The sequence below is a fragment of the Colobus angolensis genome, unplaced genomic scaffold, assembly GCF_000951035.1.
Source record: "Colobus angolensis palliatus isolate OR3802 unplaced genomic scaffold, Cang.pa_1.0 Scaffold24, whole genome shotgun sequence".
In the NCBI taxonomy this organism is placed as follows: Eukaryota; Metazoa; Chordata; class Mammalia; order Primates; family Cercopithecidae; genus Colobus; species Colobus angolensis.
This window is the reverse complement of record NW_012115599.1, coordinates 326,930-349,986: the sequence shown is the minus strand read 5'-3', so window position 1 is coordinate 349,986 and position 23,057 is coordinate 326,930. Positions and strand designations below refer to the sequence as shown.

At 41.0% G+C, this 23,057-nt stretch overlaps 1 protein-coding gene across 1 annotated transcript in view; it reads left to right on the top strand.

Moving 5' to 3' along the window:
- The first annotated feature begins 8,965 nt into the window (after positions 1 to 8,965).
- ALMS1 (Alstrom syndrome protein 1) overlaps positions 8,966 to 23,057 on the top strand; it is a 217,901-nt gene continuing 203,809 nt past the window's right edge. The window contains exon 1 of the mRNA XM_011945507.1: positions 8,966 to 9,283. Coding sequence (XP_011800897.1) covers positions 8,966 to 9,283 — 318 coding nt within the window. The remainder of the gene's footprint in view (positions 9,284 to 23,057) is intronic.

Genomic DNA, 23,057 nt, shown 5'->3' with positions numbered 1-23,057 from the left:
TTTGATTAGTCTTCATTTATTTTCACAAGTAAATGCCACTGGAGACTTAGGACAGACCTGGACCTGCCATGGTGACAAGGTAGAGCCTTAGGATTGGAAAGGGGTTATGGAGAGATGTAACCTGGATAGCTGTTGAAACCCGACTTCCTCAGGTTATTTACCTCTACACTCTCTTTTCCCATTAAAAAAATCCTGAACCTTCAAGGCATTTGTTTGAAAGCAGAATCTTTTGATAAGAGACAGCCAGCTGACTCTGCAGTTCCCAGTGGCCCCTTGAGCTTCATCTTTCACAGGTAGTAGGCTCAATTTGATGACTCCTGTCACTGCCATGCTGGTCCATGTTCAAAGGTCCTCAGAGACTCCTTCCCTGGGTTGTTGCCCTTAGCACAGCTCCAGCAAGCTGGGGTTTCATAATTTTTTTTTTTTTTTTAGATGCAGTCTTTTTCTGTTGCCCAGACTGGAGTGCAATGGCACAATCACTGTTCACTGCAACCTCTGCCTGCCAGGTTCAAGCAATTCTCCTGTCTCAGCCTCCCGAGTAGCTGGGATTATAGGCATGTGCCACATGCCCCGCTAATTTTTGTATTTTTAGTAGAGGAGGGGAGGAGGGGTTTTGCCATGTTGGCCAGGCTGGTCTCAAATGCCTGACCTCAGGTGATCCACCCGCCTGGGCCTCCCACAGTGTTGGGATTATAGGCGTGAGCCACAGCGCCCAGACCACAATGTTTTTACAAATTAAAAAATGTCACCAGAACCTGCATTCTGGCTTCAGGTAAGTCTACGTTAATAGTAACCTCTTGGCCGGGCGTGGTGGCTCACGCCTTTAATCCTAGCACTTTGGGAGGCTGAGGTGGGCAGATCATGAGGTCAGGAGTTTGAGACCAGCCTGGCCAACATAGTGAAACTCCGTCTCTACTAAAAACACAAAAATTATCCAGGGGTGGTGGCGCATGCCTGTAATCCCATCTACTCAGGAGGCAGAGCAGGAGAATCGCTTGAACCTGGGAGGTGGAGGGTGCAGTGAGCTGAGATCACACCACTGCACTCCAGCCTGGGTGACAAAAAAAAAAAAAGTAATCTTCCGGTTCATTGGCTCTGGTTCTTCTTCAAATAGGGCCTCATTTCTTCTTTACTCCAGGTAGTGGTGATATTAAAAATATTTAGCACCTGGAATGACAAGTGCATGGACCAATCAAAACGGGGGCTCAAGCTGTACCAGGCATTAATCCTTTAGTTTTTGGATCCTGGGGAGGTCTGGGTAGCAGAAGGTAATGGGGATGAAGGGGGAAGGGGGAAGGGTGCTTGGGGCATTGGCTGTTTACCAATGAATATGAAAGTATCTCAGTATTTTTTTTTTTTTTGAGATGGAGTCTCGCTTTGTCATCTAGGCTGGAGTGCAGTGGCACGATCTCGGCCCACTGCAAGCTCTGCCTCCTGAGTTCACGCCATTCTCCTGTCTCAGCCTCCCAAGTAGCTGGGACTACAGGCGCCTGCCACCACGTCCGGCTAATTTTTTGTATTTTTAGTAGAGATGGGGTTTCACCGAGTTAGCCAGGATGGTCTCGATCTCCTGACCTTGTGATCCGCCTGCCTCGGCCTCCCAAAGTGCTGGGATTACAGGCGTGAGCCACTGCGCCCAGCTGTATCTCAGTATTTTAACAACCAGAACAGCATTCGTGCACACCAGATGAATGTCAGACCTGCCTTCAGGTATTTTGGGAGTTGTCAGTTTGTTGTAGTCAACATAGGCTGCCATAACAAAATACCTTAGACTGGGTGGCTTAAACGTTTATTTCTTATAGCTCTGGAGGCTGGGAAGTGTAAGATCAGGGCACTAGCAGACTCAGTGTCTGGTGAGGGTCCCCTTCCTGGCTTGTAGATGGCTACCTTCTTGCTGTGTCTTTACATGGTAAAGAAAGAGCAATCTCTCCTCTTCTTAAAAGGGCACTAATCCCATCATTGGGACTCTACCCTTATGACCTCATCTATATCTAATTATCTCCCAAAGGTCCCACCTACAAATACCATTACACTGGGGGTTAGGCCTTTCACATATGAGGTTTTTCTTTTGTTTTGTTTTTGAAATGGAGTGTTGCTCTGTTGCTCAGGCTGGAGTGCAATGGTGCAATCTCTGCTCACTGTAACCTCCGTCTCCTGGGTTCAAGCAATTCTCCTACCTCAGCCCCCCAGTAGCTGGGATTACAGGTGCACGCCACCACATCTGGCTAATTTTTGTGTTTTTAGTAGAGATGGGGTTTCGCCATGTTGGCCAGGCTGGTCTTGTACTCTTGACCTCAGGTGATCCACCCGCCTCAGCCTCCCAAAGTGTTGAGATTACAGGTGTGAGCCACTGTGCCTGGCCAACATATGAGTTTTGAGGCAACCCAAACATCCAGCCCTTAACACAGTCTGTCATACAGAATGTCCCCAAGCAGCCCAGCCAACAGTCACATGATGGGTGCTGGGCAATGTCACCACTCCAGCAGTGGACAGCCTCTCCTGCAGGTACACTGGCCTCTGCTGGGCACGACTGCGGTTTCTCCTGTGTGGTTTTATCTCTGAAGCACTAATTCCTCCATTATCCTCTATAGGTGTTTCTGCTCTTGCCTGACAGACCTTATGTTCTTCTGTGGATGTCCAAATTGCCTTGGGAAATCTCTGGGCACCACCACCAAAGTCTTTGAGCCCTCAAACTGCCTGGATTTTCCAGACATTTAAGGTAAAATCAGGGAGGAGAATGCCTCTTTTTCTCTTTAAATCTCTTTTGTGAGAGGAGTACCAAAAGGGCATTTATGTATTTATTCACTGAACATTGAGGGCAACTATATATCAGGCATAATTCCCGGTGTTACAGCTAAAGTGAAAAAGACAGGCTCCCTGCTTTCATGACACATTCTAATGGGTGGAGACAGAATGTAGACAAACATATGTAATGTCAGCTAATAATAGGTGTAAGAATAAAGCAGAGTCATGGGTTGGAGAATGATGGAGTATGTGGGGTATGCCTGCTGTTTCATATCTTAGACTGGATGGTCAGAGACCTCTGACATTTGATCAGGAAACTTAGTCAAATAAAAGCGTGAGCAATGGGGGATATATGGGAACATAGCAAATGCAGACTCCGTAGCAGTGTGCACATGCTACAGTGTTTTATGGTTTTAATGACCAGTTCCTTCACTTTTTCCTGATGTCTGCCCTTTGTCTTATGCTTGCCTTCTCAAACCTCAATTAAGATATTTTTTCTATAATTGACAGGTTTTTTTTGTCTATCATCTTTGTTTATCCAGAAACAGAGAGAAAAGAAGAAGAAAGACACGGATGGGAGGAAGAGAAGCAAAAGGAGGAGGAGGAGAAGGTGGCAGCAATAACAATGGATGTAGGAGGAGGAAAGGAGGGCATAATTGCTCCTTCTTTCATTGCCTTTCGGCTCCTAGATGAAGAAAGGGCTGCACCATGAGAAGGGCAAGTCCAGTCTGAGCATTCTCTTGGGCCTGTGGGTTAGTTAGATGTGGGGCAGCGGGAATCTGCTCCATTTTGAGTTGTCTGGTGTGTTTATGCACTCATTTGGTGCAGTCCTGCTATGGGGATTGATAGCCAGGAACCTGCACCATGAGTCCCAGGTATAGGATTCTCTGTTCAAAGCATATGGGTAGGTCTTATGTTCTGTATGGGCCTCCACTTATGTTTTCCCATTCTCAGGACCCTCAGCTCCTTTTGGCAGCAGCATCTTAATACCTGCTGCTACTAGAGGGAAACATTGCCAAGCGCACTTGCTTGGCCACAGTAGGTTGGTACCAGCAGACAACATTCCTGTTTCCTAGCACAGTGCCTGGAACCTAGAAAGTACTCAGGAAACCTTTGATCAGGAGGTACTGTGCTTCAGGATGGAAACCAGGATTCTGGTAACTAGGAACACATTCCCCTCATGGGAAGTTTAAAACTGGCAAGCTGTATATAGGCATGTGCCTGTAGTCCCAGCTACACAAGAGGCTGAGGTGGGAGGATTGCTTCAGCCTAAGAGTTTGGGTCCAGCCTGGGCAACATAGTAAGACCTTATGCCTAAAAAAAGATAAAAATAAAAAATAGCATAGAACTAGAACTTACGTAATTGCTTCCTTTAGTTTAATGTGTCAATGTTCTCTAGCAACAAAGTGTTGGTTTCACTATTCATTGCAACAAGGGAGAACACACACCATGGGAGATCATGAGATACCTCCATATTGGGATGTTATTAGGAGTTAATAGGATTTGCCTTGTGTTAGGTGATTTTAGGGGGAAAGTTTAAAAGGCCAGTGCTTTTCTGTGAATTGGATGCTGTCAAGATGAGGGAGTAATTCCATGATTGGGCATCTTAACAAATTTTATCTAGAAGAAAAGAATACAGTGATGGACTTGGCGCAGTGGCTCATGCCTGTAATCCCAGCACTTTGGGAGGCCAAGGCGGATGGATTGCTTGAGCCCAGGAGTTCAGGACCAGCCTGGGCAACATGGTGAAACTCCATCTCTACCGGAAAAAAAAAAAAAAAAAATTAGCTAAGCATGGTGGCACATGCCTGTGGTTCCAGCTACTCAGGAGGCTGAGGTGAGAGGATCACTGGAGCTGACAGTCGAGGCTGCAGTAAGCCATGATCGTGCCACTGCACTCCAGCCTAGGTGACAGTGAAAAAAAAAACCACAGTGATGGTAGAGTTATAATTGATTTTAAAAAGCAGCAATCAAATTAACTGGAAAAGGGAGGTGTTTGATTTGCACAGTAACGTTGTTTTTGTATGTGCTTAGGTAAGATTATGAAATGGTCTTGTCATGTCTTGTTTCTTCAGTCACAGAAAGACCTTGTGTGATGTTGGTGTTCTGTGAGATTGTTTATGCTCAATAGGAGAATGCTGAGGGATGATGGTGAATGCCAGGCCAGCTTGTGACAATACTGACGGTTAGTTACCTGTGTCAGATCAGTTCCCTGGCACCCCAGATTTATTTTCTGAGTCCTCCATTTGGTCAAGGGCAGACAAAGTCAGGCCACAGGACCATTAATCTATGATATTCAGATTTTCACTATTGCTAAATTTATGCTGATCTGGAGGATGTGGTCTGTAGTTGGGTTAATTACACCTGTTGTAGGATTTGTTGAATCATACAATATGACAATGGCTGTGCAGAAACTAGGGCTGTGGACAGGATACATCGACCAAGTGCAAAAGAAGCAATTACCAGAAACAAAATGATTATCCATCTTTGTAAAAAGTCTTGAAGCCAGAGGCCCAAATTATAAAGTCCTGGTAATGAAAACATGCCCCAAAATCCAGCTGAGTCTGTTTTTAGGGAGCCAGGAGGCTTTTCTCTTTTCAGTTTACTCATGTTCTACTGGCTCTGTAGTATGCTCTACCGGCCCTGAAGTATGTGACTATGGCGACAAGTGCTGCTAAATACAAACTCCTTCTTGGCCAGCTAAGAAGAAATCAAGGATTATATGATTATCCATGAAAACTCTGGCTAAGGAATTCAAATTTAAGTGGTTTCCTGAGCTGCTAGAGCAGACGTTTTGCCATCGATGGGGTCTGCTAAGGTCAGAGACCTCTTTTGGACCTCTTTTTTGTTGTATTATCTTTGTTGTGGGAATTTCATTCACAGAATACCCATGAAAAGTGAGTCGGTTATCCCTCCTGGGAGTTATCCCAAGTAGTCTGTGATTCTGTGCTTGCTTCATTTTGTTGGTTTCTGGGTGTTCTTCTCAGAGAAACACAGTCTACCGGAGGGGTGGTAATTTTAAGCACTGGAGGGTCTCTAACAGTTAGCTTCAATATAACGAATAAGTTAGTGTGCAAGCCAGATATTCCCATAAGGAAGTAGTACCCTAGGGGAGTACAGACTGTATTGGGAGGATAATGGCTATTTAGCACATCAGGGACAAGGCAACTTTCTTTCCTTCAAGATAAGCAGATTTCTTGGATGAAGTTAAACAGGTTTCTCCAAAGCAGGCTGGAATGTTTTGGAAGAGAACGACCTGAGTAGTGTTTCAAGAATAGCCCCAATATTAGTTTCTATTCCTGAAGGGGTAGGTTTTTCTCATAGGATTGTCATGACTTCAGGGAAACAGTCTGTTGAAGTGTAGGTCAAGGTCCAATTTCTATGAGACTGAAGTTTGGGATGAACTTTGTGAGGAATGCTTAAGTACCAGAAGTGACCTACAGAAGAAAATCTACCTGATGAAGTCTATGAAAGCACAGCTAGTAAATTTTGTCAACAATTCCTTAAGAGCAGTAGCTATGGTTTGATAAAAACACTCCAGAGAAGTGTTTCTTTTCTGTCTTTTTTCTTTCCCTTCCTTTCCTTCTTTCCTTTCTTTCTTCTCCTTCCTTCCTTTCTTTTTTCTTTCTTTCTTTTTTTACAGAGATTGAGTTTCGCCTTATTGCCCACTGGCATGATCACAGTTCACTGCAGTCTTGGACTCCTGGGCTCCCAGGATTCTCTTGCCTCAGCCTCCTGAGTAGCTGGGACTCCAGGTACGTGCCACCATGCCCAGCTAATTTTTTATTGTTTGTAGAGATGGGGGTCTTGCTACATTGCCTAGGTTAGTTAGGCTCCTGGTCTCAAGTGATCTTCCCACCTTGGCTTTCTAAAGTGCTGGAATTACAGGTATGACCCACTGCACCTGGCTAAATATTGTTTATTTTAAGTAGCAGAATATAGGGAGTCAAAAGTAACAGGATGAAGATAAGGGTTATCTCCCTGAGAAGTTAATTTGTTAGTTAACAAGGGTGTCAAAATGCAATAAGCAAGATTAGTGGTAGGGTAAAAGATGCCAAGGAATCAGAAAATTAATCTTGTCCTATTGTCTTGGGTATAAACCACCCATTTCTGCAGTCAGCAGCTTCTGGGGAAGTCCCAAGAATCTTCAGTTTGAGGTCTTCCAACAGAATGGAATGTCTGGTTGCCAGGAGAAAATGATGCATGTCTTTTTAGTTGTGTAATATGAATCCAAGGATCAATGTCTTGTAGTTTTACTGCTGGGTCAGTTGTTGACAGTACCTGACAATTTTTTTTTTTTGCATTGAGGCTCAAGGGAAATTGTTTTCTAATGCTTTTTCAGAAGACCAGATCTCTAACTTCAGAGGCTGCTTAGGTGGGTGCTTTGAGAATGCAGCTTCTATCTGCTGTTGATAAAGCAGGAGTTCTCTTATAAGTCTCCTGCAGCAATTAGTGATAGCAGCTTATATTAGTAGTATCTAGTATTGGAAGTAATTCACAAATACATGAGGAAGCTTGTTATTAACTCAGGAGATAACTTATGGGTCTTAGAATGGATTGACCTGTTGTCATGAAGGCAAATAGAAGTACTTTGGGCTTTGGAAATTAGAGAGCTTTGAAAACTATTTTTTAGAATTCTATTAGTTCTCTTTATCTTTCCTGAAATTTGTGGATGCAAAAAGATAGTGGAGTTTCTAAAAAGGTAAAACTTTACAGAGTTATTTAATATCAGTGAAATGTGTGTCCTCTTACTGGAGATAAACATTGAGATTTCACATTCAGAAATACAAAATTAAGCAATTTTTTTCTACCATTACAGTAATAGGTCTCCAGCAAGGAGAACCCCTAAACCCCTTAAGAATAAATAACAACCCTAATGTACTCATAGTCCATTTAGAGGTGTTCAACAGAACTCCAAAACTGGGCACCAGTTCATGTTCTACCTTTATAGTTTTGCCAGGATTGGGTCATTGACAGGTAGGTAAGACATACCTCCTTGGCAATAACCCTAAAATTGCCCCACCAACATTGGTTCAGCATCATTATCAATGTATCTCTTCTATTGTGGGTAATACCATGAAGACTTTTTGCTGGACTCCACTTTAATTATGGTTATTTCCTTAGGTAACAGTGAAACATCTCAAGATTATTATTATTATTTTTTTAATTTTAATTTAAAAATTTTCCCCATAGGTCATTGGGGTACAGGTGGTGTTTGGTTACATGGCATCTCAAGATACTTTAATTTGCCATTCATTTTGTAGAGGTTCCTGAAGCGGTCAGGAAATCTTTGTTTTTAAAGAACTCCAAAATCATTGTGGAACCACCAAAACATATGTACTATCCGTATAAATATTTGCGCTGTTACCCTTTATCAGCTGGTTGGTCTAGGCCAGGGCAATTCCTACACTAACAGAGGACCTGGGATGGCATGCTGAGTCAGCCACTTACTAGGTAAGAAACTTTGGGCAAATTAATTTTTTGAGCCTCAGATTCTTCATACATTAAATAGTAATACTTGTCTCACAGAACTGTGAGCATCTAATGAGTTATTGTACAATAACCAACCTATCACTAAGTCCTTCGCATTATTTCCTTTAATTATCACACCCATCCTATGCGATGGCCTATTATCATAGTTTTAGAGACACAAACTCACACCGCTTTAAGTGGTGATGCCAGGATTCAAACTCCGATCTTTCTGATGCCAGTGCCTAGTTCTTAATTTAACAACCCGTGACACTTTTCCACGGTTACGTTCAAGCGCCCACCATATAGCCTGACACGTTAGGAGGTACTCAACCTTTAAAACTTTATAATTTACATGTGTGATTATAACGGGTACGTCCTAGAGTTTGATCTCTTCTCTGTGCAGGGGCTAAACTCCACCCCAGCCGAAAACTACACTGTCCTCGCGCGGGGCCCTCTGCGCCCCCGGGAGGCACCCAGTCCTGGTTTATTGTGAGCTTACAGTACAGTTCGCAAGGTCCCGGCCGGTGACGGCAGCGAGGCGGCGGCGTCACCTGTCGCAAATCTCCGCCCTGGGGCCTTCCCGCCGGGCCCCGCGCGGCGTCCCTAGCAACGCGCGCGCGGTCTCCCGGCCCCGCCCAGGCGGGCGGCACTGCGCCTACGCTGGGCCACAACCGCCAGTCAGGTCTCTCCCCTTCCCCTCCCTCCCCCCTCCCTCCTCCTCCTCTGCCGCCCAGAGCGAGACACCAACATGGAGCCCGAGGATCTGCCATGGCCGGGCGAGCTGGAGGAGGAGGAGGAGGAGGAGAAGGAGGAGGAGGCTACAGCGGCGGCGGCGGCGAACTTGGACAACGTCGTGGTGGTGGAGGAGGTGCAGGAAGAGGCGGGGCGGGAGTTGGACTCCGACTCTCACTACGGGCACCAGCATCTGGAAAGTACAGACGACGAGGAGGACGACGAGGACGAGGAGGCCAAGGCCTGGCTGCAGGCGCACCCCGGCAGAATTTTGCCTCCGCCATCGCCTCCGAGGCACCGCTACTCGGAGTGCGAGCGGACCTCCCTGGAGAAGGTGAGGCGGGCCGGGGAGGAGTGTGAAGCCGCGGCGAGTGGAGGGTGGAGGCTGCGTCCCGAGCGCTCCGCCCTTCCGCCGGTCTCGCAGCTTGACGGAGAAAACGCGCGCGGCTGAGGCTAGTAGGCAGCCCTGACTCCGGCCTAGGTGCTGGCAGGCTGCTCCGCGTCTCCAAGGCTTTGTGGCAAAGACTTCTCGTTTCCTACCCCTCCGTGAGTCTTGGGCCGTTTGAACTCCCACAGACGTTCAGGGGAGTCTGCATTCCCCGTGAGTGGGGGTGAGAAACGCTGAGAGAGGACCACGGGTGTGTCGAGCCCTGAAGGAGGGAAAAGGCGGTGTAGGACCGGAGCGAGTGGTTGCCTGGGGAGCATCTTGTTGGGGAGACCGTGAACAGATTAGCTTGACTGAATTGCAGGACTGCCCTGAGGGAGCAGTGTGGATAATGTACGCCGCGCGATCACTTAGTTTGGAGAGGCTCCCCGCAGGTTTTCCTCCTCTGGACAATCATTTGTAGCAATAAAGGGGTTCCCCAGTCGATAGGAGGGGCTTGGAATGGAAGAGGCTTGTGATGTGGCTCCAAACAGTCTGGAAAACTAGAAAGCACAGATAATACACAATGGAGAAAGCCGATTTCATGGTAGGCCACCCGAAGATCATTTTGAAAATAACTCTTCAATTTATTTACTGCCCTTACCCTCTTTTTTAACTTACTGCTCTTCGAGGAGCAAGACCTGCCCTGTTCAGTACAGTAGCCACTAGCCACGTGTGGCTTTTTACATCTTAATTAAAGAGAAAACTATTATAGTTTTGAATAAGAGTTAAAAATAAATAAAATGAAAAATTCTATGCGTCTGTTCTTAGAACTTTTCAAGTACTCAGCAACCACACTAGGCTAGTGGCTACCATATTGGACAGAGCAGATAATGGAACAGTTCCATCATCACAGACAGTGAAGGTGTAGAGTTTTGTCACTAATGAGCAGTAGTTGTTTTGTCTGATAAATATTCCAGGGGGTACTTAATTCATTGAACATGTCTTATTAGGATTCACCATGTGCCACACATTGTGCTGGGTGCTAAGGAAACCTTGGTGAACCCAAACATTTTTGGTCTCTGCCTTCCTCGTGTTCATGGTCTAGACAGGGAGGCAGACAGATTTCAGATGATCATATAAATAAAAGTAAAGCTAGTATGTGCTAATATTCTGTGAAAGCATAAAGTAAGATAATCTGGCCTTGTCAGTGAAGCTAGGAAAGCCTTGAGGAGGTTATGCTAGAGCTGACATCTGAAGACAGTTTAAGGTTAATCAGGCAAAGGGGAGGGAAAGAGCCCTCTAGTTGAGGGAAAAACACATGAAAAGGTACTGTTGGTGAGAGAGAGCATGGCATTTTCCAGGACCCAGAAGCCAATGTGGTTTGAGCACAGACTGCAAGGCTTTGTGTGCTATGCCAAGGATTTGGGGGCTTTATCTCTGGAGCTTTGGGGAGTTGACAAAAATACTTGAAACGAGGAGATGTATGATAAGATAGGTGTTTCAGAAAGATCAGGTGTATAGCAGAGTGCAGAACAGCTGTGATAGCAAGGTGGGATGGGGAGCAGTAGTTATAGGTCAAGGGCATAAATTAGGAGACCATTGCAGCATTGCCAGGCAAAAGATGATGAAATTTTGGAATAGGGAAGTGTTGGTGGATACAGGGAAAAGTGGACTGATTTGAGAGATATTTAAGAGGCAAAATCATCATACTTAATAACGGATGGGATGTGAAAGGTGAAGTAGCCGGGTGTTAGGTTATTGTTTGAATGGTTGTGCCAATATTAAGATATGGCCAGATTTATGGTGGGGGTGGTGGCTGTGAGTGGGTGTTGGAATTGGTTGGGTGGATCTTAAGATTATGAGTTTGGTTTTGAAGACTGAAGGAGAAGTCTGGGCTAGAGATTCCAAGTTGTAAGTCATCTACATAGAGACCATAATTAAAGCCACACTTGTTGACTAGGTCTCCTAACTTTTATTTTGTCCTGTGACTTCTTGCTTGAATAACTACTAATATTCAAATCTTTATCTTGAAGCCTAGAGGAGGAGTTTTTTAAACAAAATTTTAATTTAATTTAATTTTAGATTTGGGGGTACATATGCGCGTAATTAACATGGATATACTGCGTAATGGTTAGGTTTGGGCTTCTAGTGAATCTCTCACCCGAATAGTGAACATTGTACCTGATAGGTAATTTTTCATCCTTTTTCTCCTCCTTCTGGAGCCCCCAGTGTCTGTTTATTTTCATCTTTATGTCTGTGTGTACTTATTGTACGCATTCTATCTTTATGTCTCTGTATATGCATTGTACCCACTTGTCTTATCAGTGAGAGCATGTGGTATTTGATTTTCTGTTTCTGAATTATTTCACTTGATAAATAGCCTTCAGGTTCCATTTATGTTGCTGCAAAGAACAGGATTTCATTCTGTTTATGGCTGTATAATATTCAATGATGTATATTAATACATACTACCTTTTTTTTTTACCCATTCAGTTGTTGATGGACACTTAGGTTGATTTCATGACTTTGCTATTGTGAACGGTGCTGTGATAAACATATGAGCACAGACTTTTTTTTTAATGGAGTCTAGCTGGTCTGGAACACCTGGGCTCAAGTGATACTCAGCCTTGGCTTCCCAAAGTGCTGGGACTACAGTTGTAGCCACTGTGCCTGGCTCAGATGTCTTTTTGATGAAATGATTTATTTTCTTTTGGATAGATACCCAGTAGTAGGATTGCTGGGTCAAATGGTAGTTGTTTTGAATTCTTCAAGAAATCTCCATACTGCTTTCCACAGGAGTTGAACAGCTTACATTTCCAACAACAGTGTATACCTGTTCCCTTTTCTTCTCATCCTTGCCAACATCTGTTTTTTGACTGTTTAATAATAGCCATTCTGACTGGTGTGAATGGTATCTCATTGTGATTTTAATTTGCATTTCTCTGAGGCTTAGTGATGTTGAGCATTTTTTTCATATTTTTTGGCCACTCATATGTCTTCTTTTGAGAAGTGTCTGTGCAATCTTTTGCCCGCTTTTTAGTGGATTTTTTTTTTCATGTTGATTTGTTTGAGTTCCTTATAGATAGATGCTGGATATTAGACCTTTGTCAGATGCATAGTTTGCAGATATTTTCTGCCATCCTGTAGGTTGTCTGTTTACTCTGTTGGTAGTTTATTTTGCTGTGCAGAAGCTCTTCAGTTTAATTAAGTTCCATTTGTCTGTTTTCTATTTTTGTTGCATTTGCTTTTTAGGTCTTAATCATTAACTTTTTTCCTAAGTATTCTTTAGGATTATTATAGTTTTGGGCCTTATATTTAAGTCTTTAATCCATCTTGAGTTAATCTTTGCATATGGTGAGAGATAGAGACCTAGAGGAGGAATTTTTAAGCTAACCTTCTTTTACATACAGCCAATGTGAGAAAATTATTATCCTGTTTAATAATGAGCTATCTTTTTTTTTCCTCCTGAGACGAAGTCTTGCTCTGTCACCCAGGCTGGAGTGCAGCATCACGATCTTGGCTCACTGTAATCTCTGCCTCCCGGGTTCAAGCAGTTCTCCTGCCTCAGCCTCCCGAGTAGCTGGGATTACAGGCATCCACCACCACGCCTGGCTAATTTTTGTATTTTTAGTAGAGATGGGCTTTCACCATGTTGGCCAGGCTGGTCTTGAACTCCTAATCTGTGATCTGCCTGCCTGAGCCTCCCAAAGTGTTGAGATTAGAGGCATGAGCCACTGCGTCTGGCCTCTAATAGTGAACTGTCTATGGGTAATAGAAAAATCTTACTTCTGAGAGTCCAGAGTATTTTTTTCCTCCCCACAGTTTTTTCTTTCCCCTGAGAGAAATTAGGTGTTTTCTTATTTACCTGAGAGAATAGATGATAATATAGAGAATATATAGGTGATTTTCTGTGTTAAAGGTAGATTTACGATGATACAATGAGTATTCAGATACGTTTTCCTTTAGTTCACTGGCATATTGAAACTTGCATAGGTTGGCAAGTGTTTTAAGGAGAAAATGCTTAGTATATTTCTTGCTAGAAATTTATGAACTATGAAATTTTTAGGTGTGTTGTATAACATCTAATGCTGTGTATTTAGAGGATGAGATCAAATAATAGGAAACATTAATTTCATCCAGTTTACTCTCAAGTTAAATGATAAAATTGTGTTACTCAATTTACTCTCATATCTCACTAGATAATAAGGGAGTTATAGTGGTGTTATATAAGGCAGTGATTAAGTTTGTAGTCCTGTTACTGAGACTGAGTTAAGCTATGATACTGTTTAAATTTGAAGCAAAATATGACCAGTCTTACAGCTAAGTCTTTTTAAGAGGGAAGTGAGTGATTCAGAGCCTCATGTTGTTTTTATGCTGGTCCTACATACATTCAAACACTTCTTGTAATTCCTCAACCTGAATTTCTGAGTTGTGCTGGGGAAGATAATTCAGTTCTCTGGGTTGGTATCACTAGAAATTCTTGGTCTCCAACTTTTAATTGGGTCATCAACAGTGCTTGGAAATCTTTTTTTTTTTTTTTAAGATAGAGTCTCTCGCTCCTGTCCCCAGGCTGGAGTGGCAGTGGCGTGATCTTGGCTAACTGCAACCTCCGCCTCTCGGGTTCAAGTGATTCTCCTGCCTCAGCCTCCCCAGTAGCTGGGACTACAGATGCGCGCCACCACGCCCAGCTAATTTTTGTATTTTTAGTAGAGATGAGGTTTCACCATGTTGGCCAGGATGGTCTCGATCTCTTGACCTCAGGTTATCCACACGCCTCGGCCTCCCAAAGTGCTAGGATTACAGGCGTGATGAGCCACTGCACCCGGCCCAACAGTGCTTGGAAATCTTTTTAGTTTCCTCTCTGTCAGCTTCTTTCCCTATCTTCCCTCTTAACCTCTGTCTCCCACCCAGAGTTCAACATCCCCCCATCAGCAGGTTACAGTTTCAAAGGAGAGAACACAGGCTGAACCTCTTCCACTTCTGCTCCCCATCTCCAAATTTATCTACATTGCACAATTTATTTTTTTAACCTATTCATATGCATTTTATTTTTAATATTAATCCTGTTTTGTGTTCCTAGGATAAAAACTATTTAGTCGTCGTGTGCTTTTCTCTTGAGGAACTGCTAGATTTCATTTGCAGATATTTGATAATGGTTTTAAATGTTTTTCTGTTTGTTTTTTGTTTTCTTGGCCAGTATTTATCAAATTTGACATCAATATTATGCCATTTTCATAAAAGGTACTTGGATGATTTTTGTTTTTCTGGAACAGTGTAAGTACAAAGGAATTTTTCTTTCTTGTATGTTTGAAAGATATCACCATTTAAACTATCTCTGGATTCCTTTCAGGGTTGTAGTATATATATGTTCTCTTTTCTTGGGTTAATTTTGATAATTTTCCTAGGAAATCATTCTTTTCAGTAAGAGTTTCTAGTTAATTTTAATGGAGTGCTACACAGTATTCTTTATTTTTTCATTTGCCTCTGTGGTTATTTTCACTTCTCATTCCCAATTTTGTGTAATTATGCTTTATTTTTCTCCTGATTTGACTAGGTAGGGATTTATTTATTTTTCATTCAAGGACACAGCTCTTGATTTAAGTTTAATTCTGTTGCTGTTTATTTTTTTAATTATTAAAAAATTAATTATTAATTTTAATAATAAGTTCAGTTTTCATCTTTTACTATTTCCTTAGGTTTACTTTGATGTGTGTGTGTATTTCCTTGTGTTGAGTGCTTAATTGACTTCCTTAAAAACATTTTAATAGCTTTTTTGAGGTATCATTCACATACTGTACAATTCACCCTTAATTTAAACTGCACAATTCAGCCGTTTTCAGTATATTCATAGATATGTGCCATCCTGATCGCTGTCAATTTTAGAACATTTTATCACTTCTAAGAGAAACCCAATACACTTTAGCTAATATCCCCCATCTTCCATTCCCCACATGCAACTATTAATCTACTTTCTGTCTATAGATTTATCTATTTTGGGCATTTCATATAAGTGGAATAATATGTGGTTTTTTTGTGACTGGGCTTCTTTCACTTAGCTTAATGGTTTCAGGATTCATCTGTGATGTGGCATGTATCAGCACTTCATTACTTTGTATGGCCGAATAGTATTTTATTATGTGGATACATGATACTTTGTATATCCATTCATTAGTTGATGGACTTTTTTTTCCTACTTTTTGTCTATTATGTATAATGCTACTGTAGACATTCTTATATAAGTGTATGTGTGGACATATGGATTCATTTCTCTTGGATGTATATCTAGGAGTAGAATTTTTGGGACATATGGAATTCTGTTAACCTTTTAAGGACCTGCCAGATTGTTTTCCAAAGTGGCATTCCTATTATCAGTGTATGAGAGTTCCAGTTTCTCCACATCCTTATCAGCACTTGTTATTACCTGACTTTTTTGTAGTTTTGATTTGCATTTCCCTTATGGTTCGTGCATCTTTTCATGTGCTTCTTGGCCATTTGTGTGTCTTCTTTGAAGAAATAGCTCTTCAGGTCTTTTGCCCGTTCTTTAATTGGGTTATTTGTGTATTTACTATTGAATTGTGAGAATTCTTTATGTATATTCTTTATATATATGCATATTGCATATATAATCCCTTATCAATCAAGGGATGGACAAGATATAGTCCCTTGACAAATGTGAGGTCATGAGGACCTACTATGTTTTCTTTGAGATTTTATAGTATTGCTATTACATGTAGGTCTTTGATCCATTTTGAGTTACTTTTTGTATATGATGTGAAGAAAGGGTTCAAACTTTATTCTTTTGTGACTATCAAGCACTGTTTTTTTTTTTAAATTTTATTTGTGTAAATTTATAGAGTTCAAGTATAATTTTGTTACATTGATATATTGCATAGTGGTGAAGTCAGGGCTTTTAGTGTCTCCATCACTGGAGTAGCCTGTGTTGTACTCATTAAGTAATTTCTCTTCATCCACCCCACTCTCACACTCCCCACCCTTCCAAGATTCTATTCTCTGTCATTCCATACTCTCCTTCCAGGTGTACATATTATTTAGCTCCCACTTGGAAGAATAGGCAGTTTGTCTTTTTGCAGCACCATTTGTTAAAGAGGCTCTTCTTTTCCCCATTGATTTGTCTTATTATCCTTGTAGAAAATCAGTTAACCATAGGTATATGGGTTTATTTCTGGATTCCCAATTCTATTTCATCGATCTATATGCCCACCTTATGCCAGGAGACACTTTTTTTTTTTTTTTTTTTCTGAGACAGGTGTCTCTTTGTTGTCCAGGCTGGAGTGCATGCAGTGGTGCAATCTTGGCTCACTGCAACCTCCACCTCCTAGGCTCAAGTGGACCTCCTATCTCGCCTACCAGCTAGCTGGAACTACAGGCACATGCCACCATGCCTGGCTAATTTTTGTAGTTTTTGTAGAGATGGAATCTTACCATGTTGCCCAGGCTGGTCTCAAATTATTGGGTTAAAGTCATCTGTCTACCTTGGCCTCTCAATGTGTTGGGATTACAGGTGTGAGCCACCATGCCTGACTAGGAGACACTCTTTTGATTAATATTGCTTTATAGTAAGTTTTGAAATGGGAGAGTTCTCCAACTTTGCTTTCGTTTTTCAAGATACTTTAGTCATTCTGGAGCCCCTTGCAATTCCATATGAATTTTAGATTAGCTTGTCAATTTCTACAAAGAAGCCAGCTAATATTTTGATAGAGATTGTGATGAATCTGTAAATCAATTTGGGAGTATTATCATCTTGATGTTAAATCATCTGGTCCTTTTTTTTTCTTTTGAGATGGAATCTTGCCCAGGCTGGAGTACAGTGGTGCGATCTCAGCTCAGCTGGAGTACAGTGGTGCGATCTCAGCTCACTGAAACCACTGCCTCCTGGGTTCAAGCAGTTCTCTTGCCTCAGCCTCTAGTAGCTGGGATTACAGGTGCACACCACCACGCTTGACTTATTTTTGTATTTTTGGTAGAGACGGGGTTTCACCATGTTGGCCAGGCTGGTCTCAAACTCCTGACCTCAAGCGATCCACCTGCCTTGGCCTCTCAAAGTGCTGGGATTGCAGGCGTGAGCCACTGTGCCTGGCCTAATCATCTGGTTCATGAACATGGGATATCTTTTCATTTATAGTTGTGTCAATTAATGATGAGGTTACATTCTGAGAAATGTTTCATTGCACTATTTCATTGTTATGCAAACATCATACGTACACAAACCTAGATGACATAGCCTCATACACACCTAGGCTATATAGTCTAACCGTTTGCTCCTAGGCTATAAACCTATACAGCATGTTACAGTACTAAATACTGTAGGCAGTTGTGACACCATGGTAAGTATTTGTGTATCTAACACACAAATTTTATAAATATATATTAATATATATAAATTTATATATATATATTTTTAGACAGAGTCTTGTTCTGTCACCCAGGCTGGAGTGCAGTGACACAATCTTGGCTCACTGCAACCACTACTTCCCAGTCTCAAGTGATTCTCATGTCTCAGCCTCCTGAGTAGCTGGGATTACAGGTGTGTGCCACCACGCCTGGCTAATTTTTGTATTTTTAGTGGAGACGGGTTTTTGCCATGTTGCCTAGGCTGGTCTTGAACTCCTGACTCAAGTGATCTGCCCGCCTTGGCCTCCCAAAGTGCTGGGATTAGAGGCGTGAGCCACCATGCCGGGCCGATATTTTAATCTTATAGGACCACCATTATGTATGTGGTCTGTAGTTGATGGAAATGTTCTTATGTGGCATACAACTAATTAGATGTTTAAATTTCAATGATGTTTTATAGTTTTCAGAATTGCACATTTTTTTCTTAAATTATTCAAAGTATTTTATTGTTTTTAATGGTATTGTAAGCGGAATTATTTTTCTTAATTGAATGTTTGGGTTATTCGTTGTAAATGTTTAAAAACACTTGATTTTTATACGTATTAATATTGTTTCTGAATCTCTTCTGAACTTGTTTATTCATCCTAATAGATTATTTGTGGGTTCTCTATGATTTTCTGATAAAGATCATGTCAAGGGCAAATATATATAGCTTTATTTTTTCTTTCCAATCTGGATGCCTTTTATTTATTTATTTATGGCTAATTGCCCTGGCTAGAACCTTTAGTAAAATATTGAATAGGAGGGGTAAGAGTGTATATGCTTTTTTATTCCTGATCTTGGGGCAGGGGTGTCCAGTCTTTTGGCTTCCCTGGGCCACATTAGAAGAATTGTCTTGGGCCACACGTAAAATACACTAACAAGAGCTGATGAGCTAAAAAAAAAAAAACTGCAAAACTGTCATGTTTTAAGAAGGCTTACGAATTTGTGTTGGGCCACATTCATGGTCCTAGGGCTGTGGGTTAGACAAGCTTGTCTTAGGGAGAAAGCATCCACTCTTTTACCTCTGAGTACGATGTTAGTTGTGCGTTTTTAATAGATGCCCTTATCATTATTGATGAAGTTTCTATCCCTAATTTCTTGAGTGTTTTTAATAATAATTTTGTCAAACTATTAATCAATGTATTACATGAATTGATATTAGGTTATTAAACCAGCCTTGTGAAAATAACTCACTTTGTCACAGTGTATAAACATTTTATGTGCTGCCTGTCATAGAAATACACACACACACATGCTTGTATTTTGTTTGAGTTATTCCATTTATATTTGTAAGATATACTGGTCTGTAGTTTTCTTTTGATGCCTTTGTCTGGTTTGGTATCAGGGTAATATTGACCTCAACGTGAATTGAAAGTATTCCTATTGTTTTTGGAAAAGTTTGTGAAGGACTGGCGTTAATTATTTGAAAGTTTGATTGGTTACATCAAATGGGTCTGGGGTCTTTTTTTTTTTTTTTTTGCAGGGTGGGGCATAGTATTTTAATTATTAAATCACTCTTTTTTCTTGTTGTGGGTCTATTCAGATTGTCCATTCTTTCTTAAGTCAGTTTCAGTAATGTGTGATTTTTCTGGGCGTTTGTCCATCTCCTCTAAGTTATCAAATTTGTTGACATAGTTTAAAAATAGCATTCTCTTATAATGCTTTGTATTTCTGTAAAGTTGGCAGTGAAGTCCCCTTTTATATTTTTTATTTTGGTAGTTTGAGTCTCTTTTTTCCTTGGTGAGTCTAGTTAAAGGTTTTAAAATTTTGTTGATATTTCCAAAGACTATCTTTTGGTTTGATTTCTTTTCATTATTCTCTGTTTATTTCCATTTGAACGCTTCTGCTTTGCTCAGGTTTAGTTTTCTCTTTTCTAGTTTAAGATGGAAGACTAGAATATTTATCTTTATTCTATTTGTAATATACATGTTTATAACTATAAATTTCCCTCTGAGTACCAGTTTAGTTGCAACTCATAAGTTTTGGTATGTGGTGTTTTTGTCATCTTAAAATACTTAAAATTCTTTTTCGTGATTTTTTTTTTTTTGACCTATTGGTTGTTTAGGAGTCTGTTGCTTACTTTCCGCATATTTGTGAGTTTCTCTGATTTCCTCTGTTGTTGATTTTAAATTCATTTCATTTTGATTTGAGAATATACCTTATGATTTTAATTATTAAAATTTTTGAGGTTTTATGGCCTAACAAATGGTCTATCTCGGGGAATGTTCCATTCGTACTCAAAAAGAAGGCATATTAAGCTGCTCTCAGATGGAATGTTCTATGATTCTTACTAGGTCTAGTTGTTTATAGTGTTGTTCACATCTTATATTTCCTTGTTAGTGTTTTGTCTAGATGTTCTGTTCTTTAGAAAAAAAAATAGATCTTTTTAGGAAGTAGCTATATGTTTACAGAAAAATTGAGCAGAAAGTACAGAATTCTTATTCACCACTTCCTCCTTCCCTCCTTTCTGTGTTGCAGTAGTGTGGTATATTTGTTATAATTGATGAGCTAGTATTAATACATATCATTATTATTTATTTGTTTATTTACTTTGAGATGGAGTCTCGCTCTGTCTCTTGAAATATCAACAAAATTTTGACAACATACAGTGTAGCGCAGTCTTGGCTTACTGCAACCTCAGCCTCCCGAGGTCACACAGTTCTCCTGCCGCAGCCTCCCAAGTAGCTGAGATTACAGGCATGTGCCACCATGCTCAGCTAATTTTTTTGTATTTTTAGTAGAGATGGGGTTTCACCATGTTGGTCAGGCTGGTCTCGAACTTCTGACCTCAAGTGGTTTGCCTGCCTTGGCCTCCCAAAGTTCTAGAATTACAGGCTTGAGCCACTGCACCTGGCCAATACATTATTATCAAAATTCATAGTTTGTGTTATGGTTTACTCCGTTTTGTACATTCTTTGGGTTTTGACAAATGAATAATGACATGTTTCCACTGTTATGGTGGAACATGTGGTGTCATATGGAATGATTTCACTGTCCTAAAAATCTCCTGAATTTCACCTGCTCATCGTTCCTTCCTTATTTTTGAAATCCTGGCAACCACTGATATTTTTGCTGTTTTTGTAGTTTTGTCTTTGCAATGTCATCTAATTAGAACCTTACAGTATGTAGCCTTTTCAGAATGACTTCTGCCACTTAGCAATGTGCATTTAAAATTCCTCCATGTCTTTTCATGGTTTAATAGCTTACTTGTTTCTTCCCCCTTGATTTTTTTTTTCTTTTTTACTGTGGTAAAATACACATAACATAAAATTGACCATTTAACCATTTTTTAAGTGGCATTAAGTACATTCACATTGTTGTGTAACCATCACTACAGTCCATCTCCAGAACGTTTTAATCTTCCCAAACTTAAATTCCAGCATCTGCCATATCTGAGTCTGGTTGTAATGCTTGCTCAGTCTCTTCCAAACTGTGTTTTTGTCTTTTAGTATGCTTTGTAATTTTGGGTTGAAAACCAAACATGATGTACTTGGATGTGAAAGGAACTGAGGTAAATAGGTCTTTATTTATCTCATTAGAGGTTGCATTGTATTTACTGTTTGCCATACTATAGGTTTCAGAGACTAAAATTTCCCCTGGTGACCTTGATTTTGTATCTCCCATTGGCTTTGGATTTCCCTAAGGATTTCTTCTTAGGTAAGATCTGGGATGTGGTGTTCTTTCAGTTACATTCCTCTGTTACTATCAGGAGCCCTACTGATACAGTGATAAAGTTTTGGGGTGAGGGGAAGTGTTCTGTAGTCCTATGATTAGGTCTCAGTCTTTCCTCTGGGCTGTGACCTTCATCAATGTTTCTCATCCCCCACTCACAGGTGAGAGAGGAAGGCTAGAAGGGGCTAGAGATGGCTATTTCTCTGCTCCCATGTTGAAGGATCCAGTGGGCTTGAGTTGGTTATTTCCCTTCCCCTTCCTCAAAAGTTACAGTGGGCTGAAGCTGGGTATTTCCTTTCCCTAAGGTCAGTTAGTCTGTAAAACTCTAGTTGGTTAGGCTCTGGTAAAATAGTTTGAGGGCAAGTTTTCTAAGAAGAACAAACTACTCTGGGAATATTAAAAATGGCTATCCCCCAACTCCCTCCCCCTAACTGGAGAGTGGGTATTTTTCTGTCATCTTAACTGTGGTAACATGCTAGGGGTTGTGGAGATAAAACTTACAGAAGTATGGAGGCCCTTCGTAAGACTGGTTTCCCTGCAGCTTTTGATTCTCAAAGTTGTCTGCATTGCACCTCCAGCAATTTGTCAATGATACTAGTTTTTTCTTCCCTAGTACTAGTTAGTTCCCACAATGGTTTCTGTTCTTGCGTTTCTGCTCTGATAAATTGTGATTCTCTGTGTACGTGTCTCTCCAACTTTTGAAACAATAGTTTGTCCTTCATCTCAGTTCTCTGATGGATATAAGAAGAGTTTTGATTTTTTAGTTTGTTCAGCTTTTGTGTGTGTGTGTATGAGAGAGAGAGAGAGAGAGAGAGATGGGGATGGGAATGATTACTTCAGAGCTCTTTATATGCTTCACCAGACCTCTGTTTTTTTTTTTAAGATGGTATTTCACTCTTGTTGCCCAGGCTGGAGTGCAGTGGCATTATCTTGGCTCACTGCAACCTCTGCCTCACGAATTCAAGTGATTCTCCTGCCTCAGCCTCCTAAGTAGCTGGGAATACAGGCTATGTGCCACCACGCTCAGCTAATTTTTTTTTTCTTGTATTTAGTAGAGATGGGGTTTTACCATGTTAGGCTGGTCTCGAACTCCTGACCTCAGGTGATCCACCTGCCTCGGCCTCCCAGAGTGCTGGGATTACAGGCGTGTGGTTTTGCCTTTAAACAGACTTTATCTTTTAGAGCAGTTTTAGGTTCACAGCCACATTGACTGGGCAATACAGAGAGTTCTCATCTGTGCCCTGCCCCCACTCATAGCCTCCCTCACTGTTAACATCATGAATCAGACAGGTGTCTATAGCTTGTCTTTTTATTCTTTTGACTGTGTTTTTCACAAAGCAGAATAAGTTTTTAATGAAGTCCAGCTTATCAATTATTTCTTTCATAGATTATATGCCTTTAGTATTATATCCAAAAAGCCATCACCTAAACCAAGGACATCTAGATTTTCTCCTATGTTATCTTCTAGGAGTTTTATACTTTTGCACTTTGCATTTAGGTCTTTCTATACTTTTGCACTTTGAATTGAGTTAATTTTTTTGTGTGAAGGATGTCAAGTCTGTGTCTGGGTTCATTGTTTTGCATGTAAATGTCCAGTTGTTCCAGCACCATTTATTGAGAAGACTTTCTCCATTGTATTGCCTTTTTTTTTTTTTTTTTTTTTTTTTTGAGACAG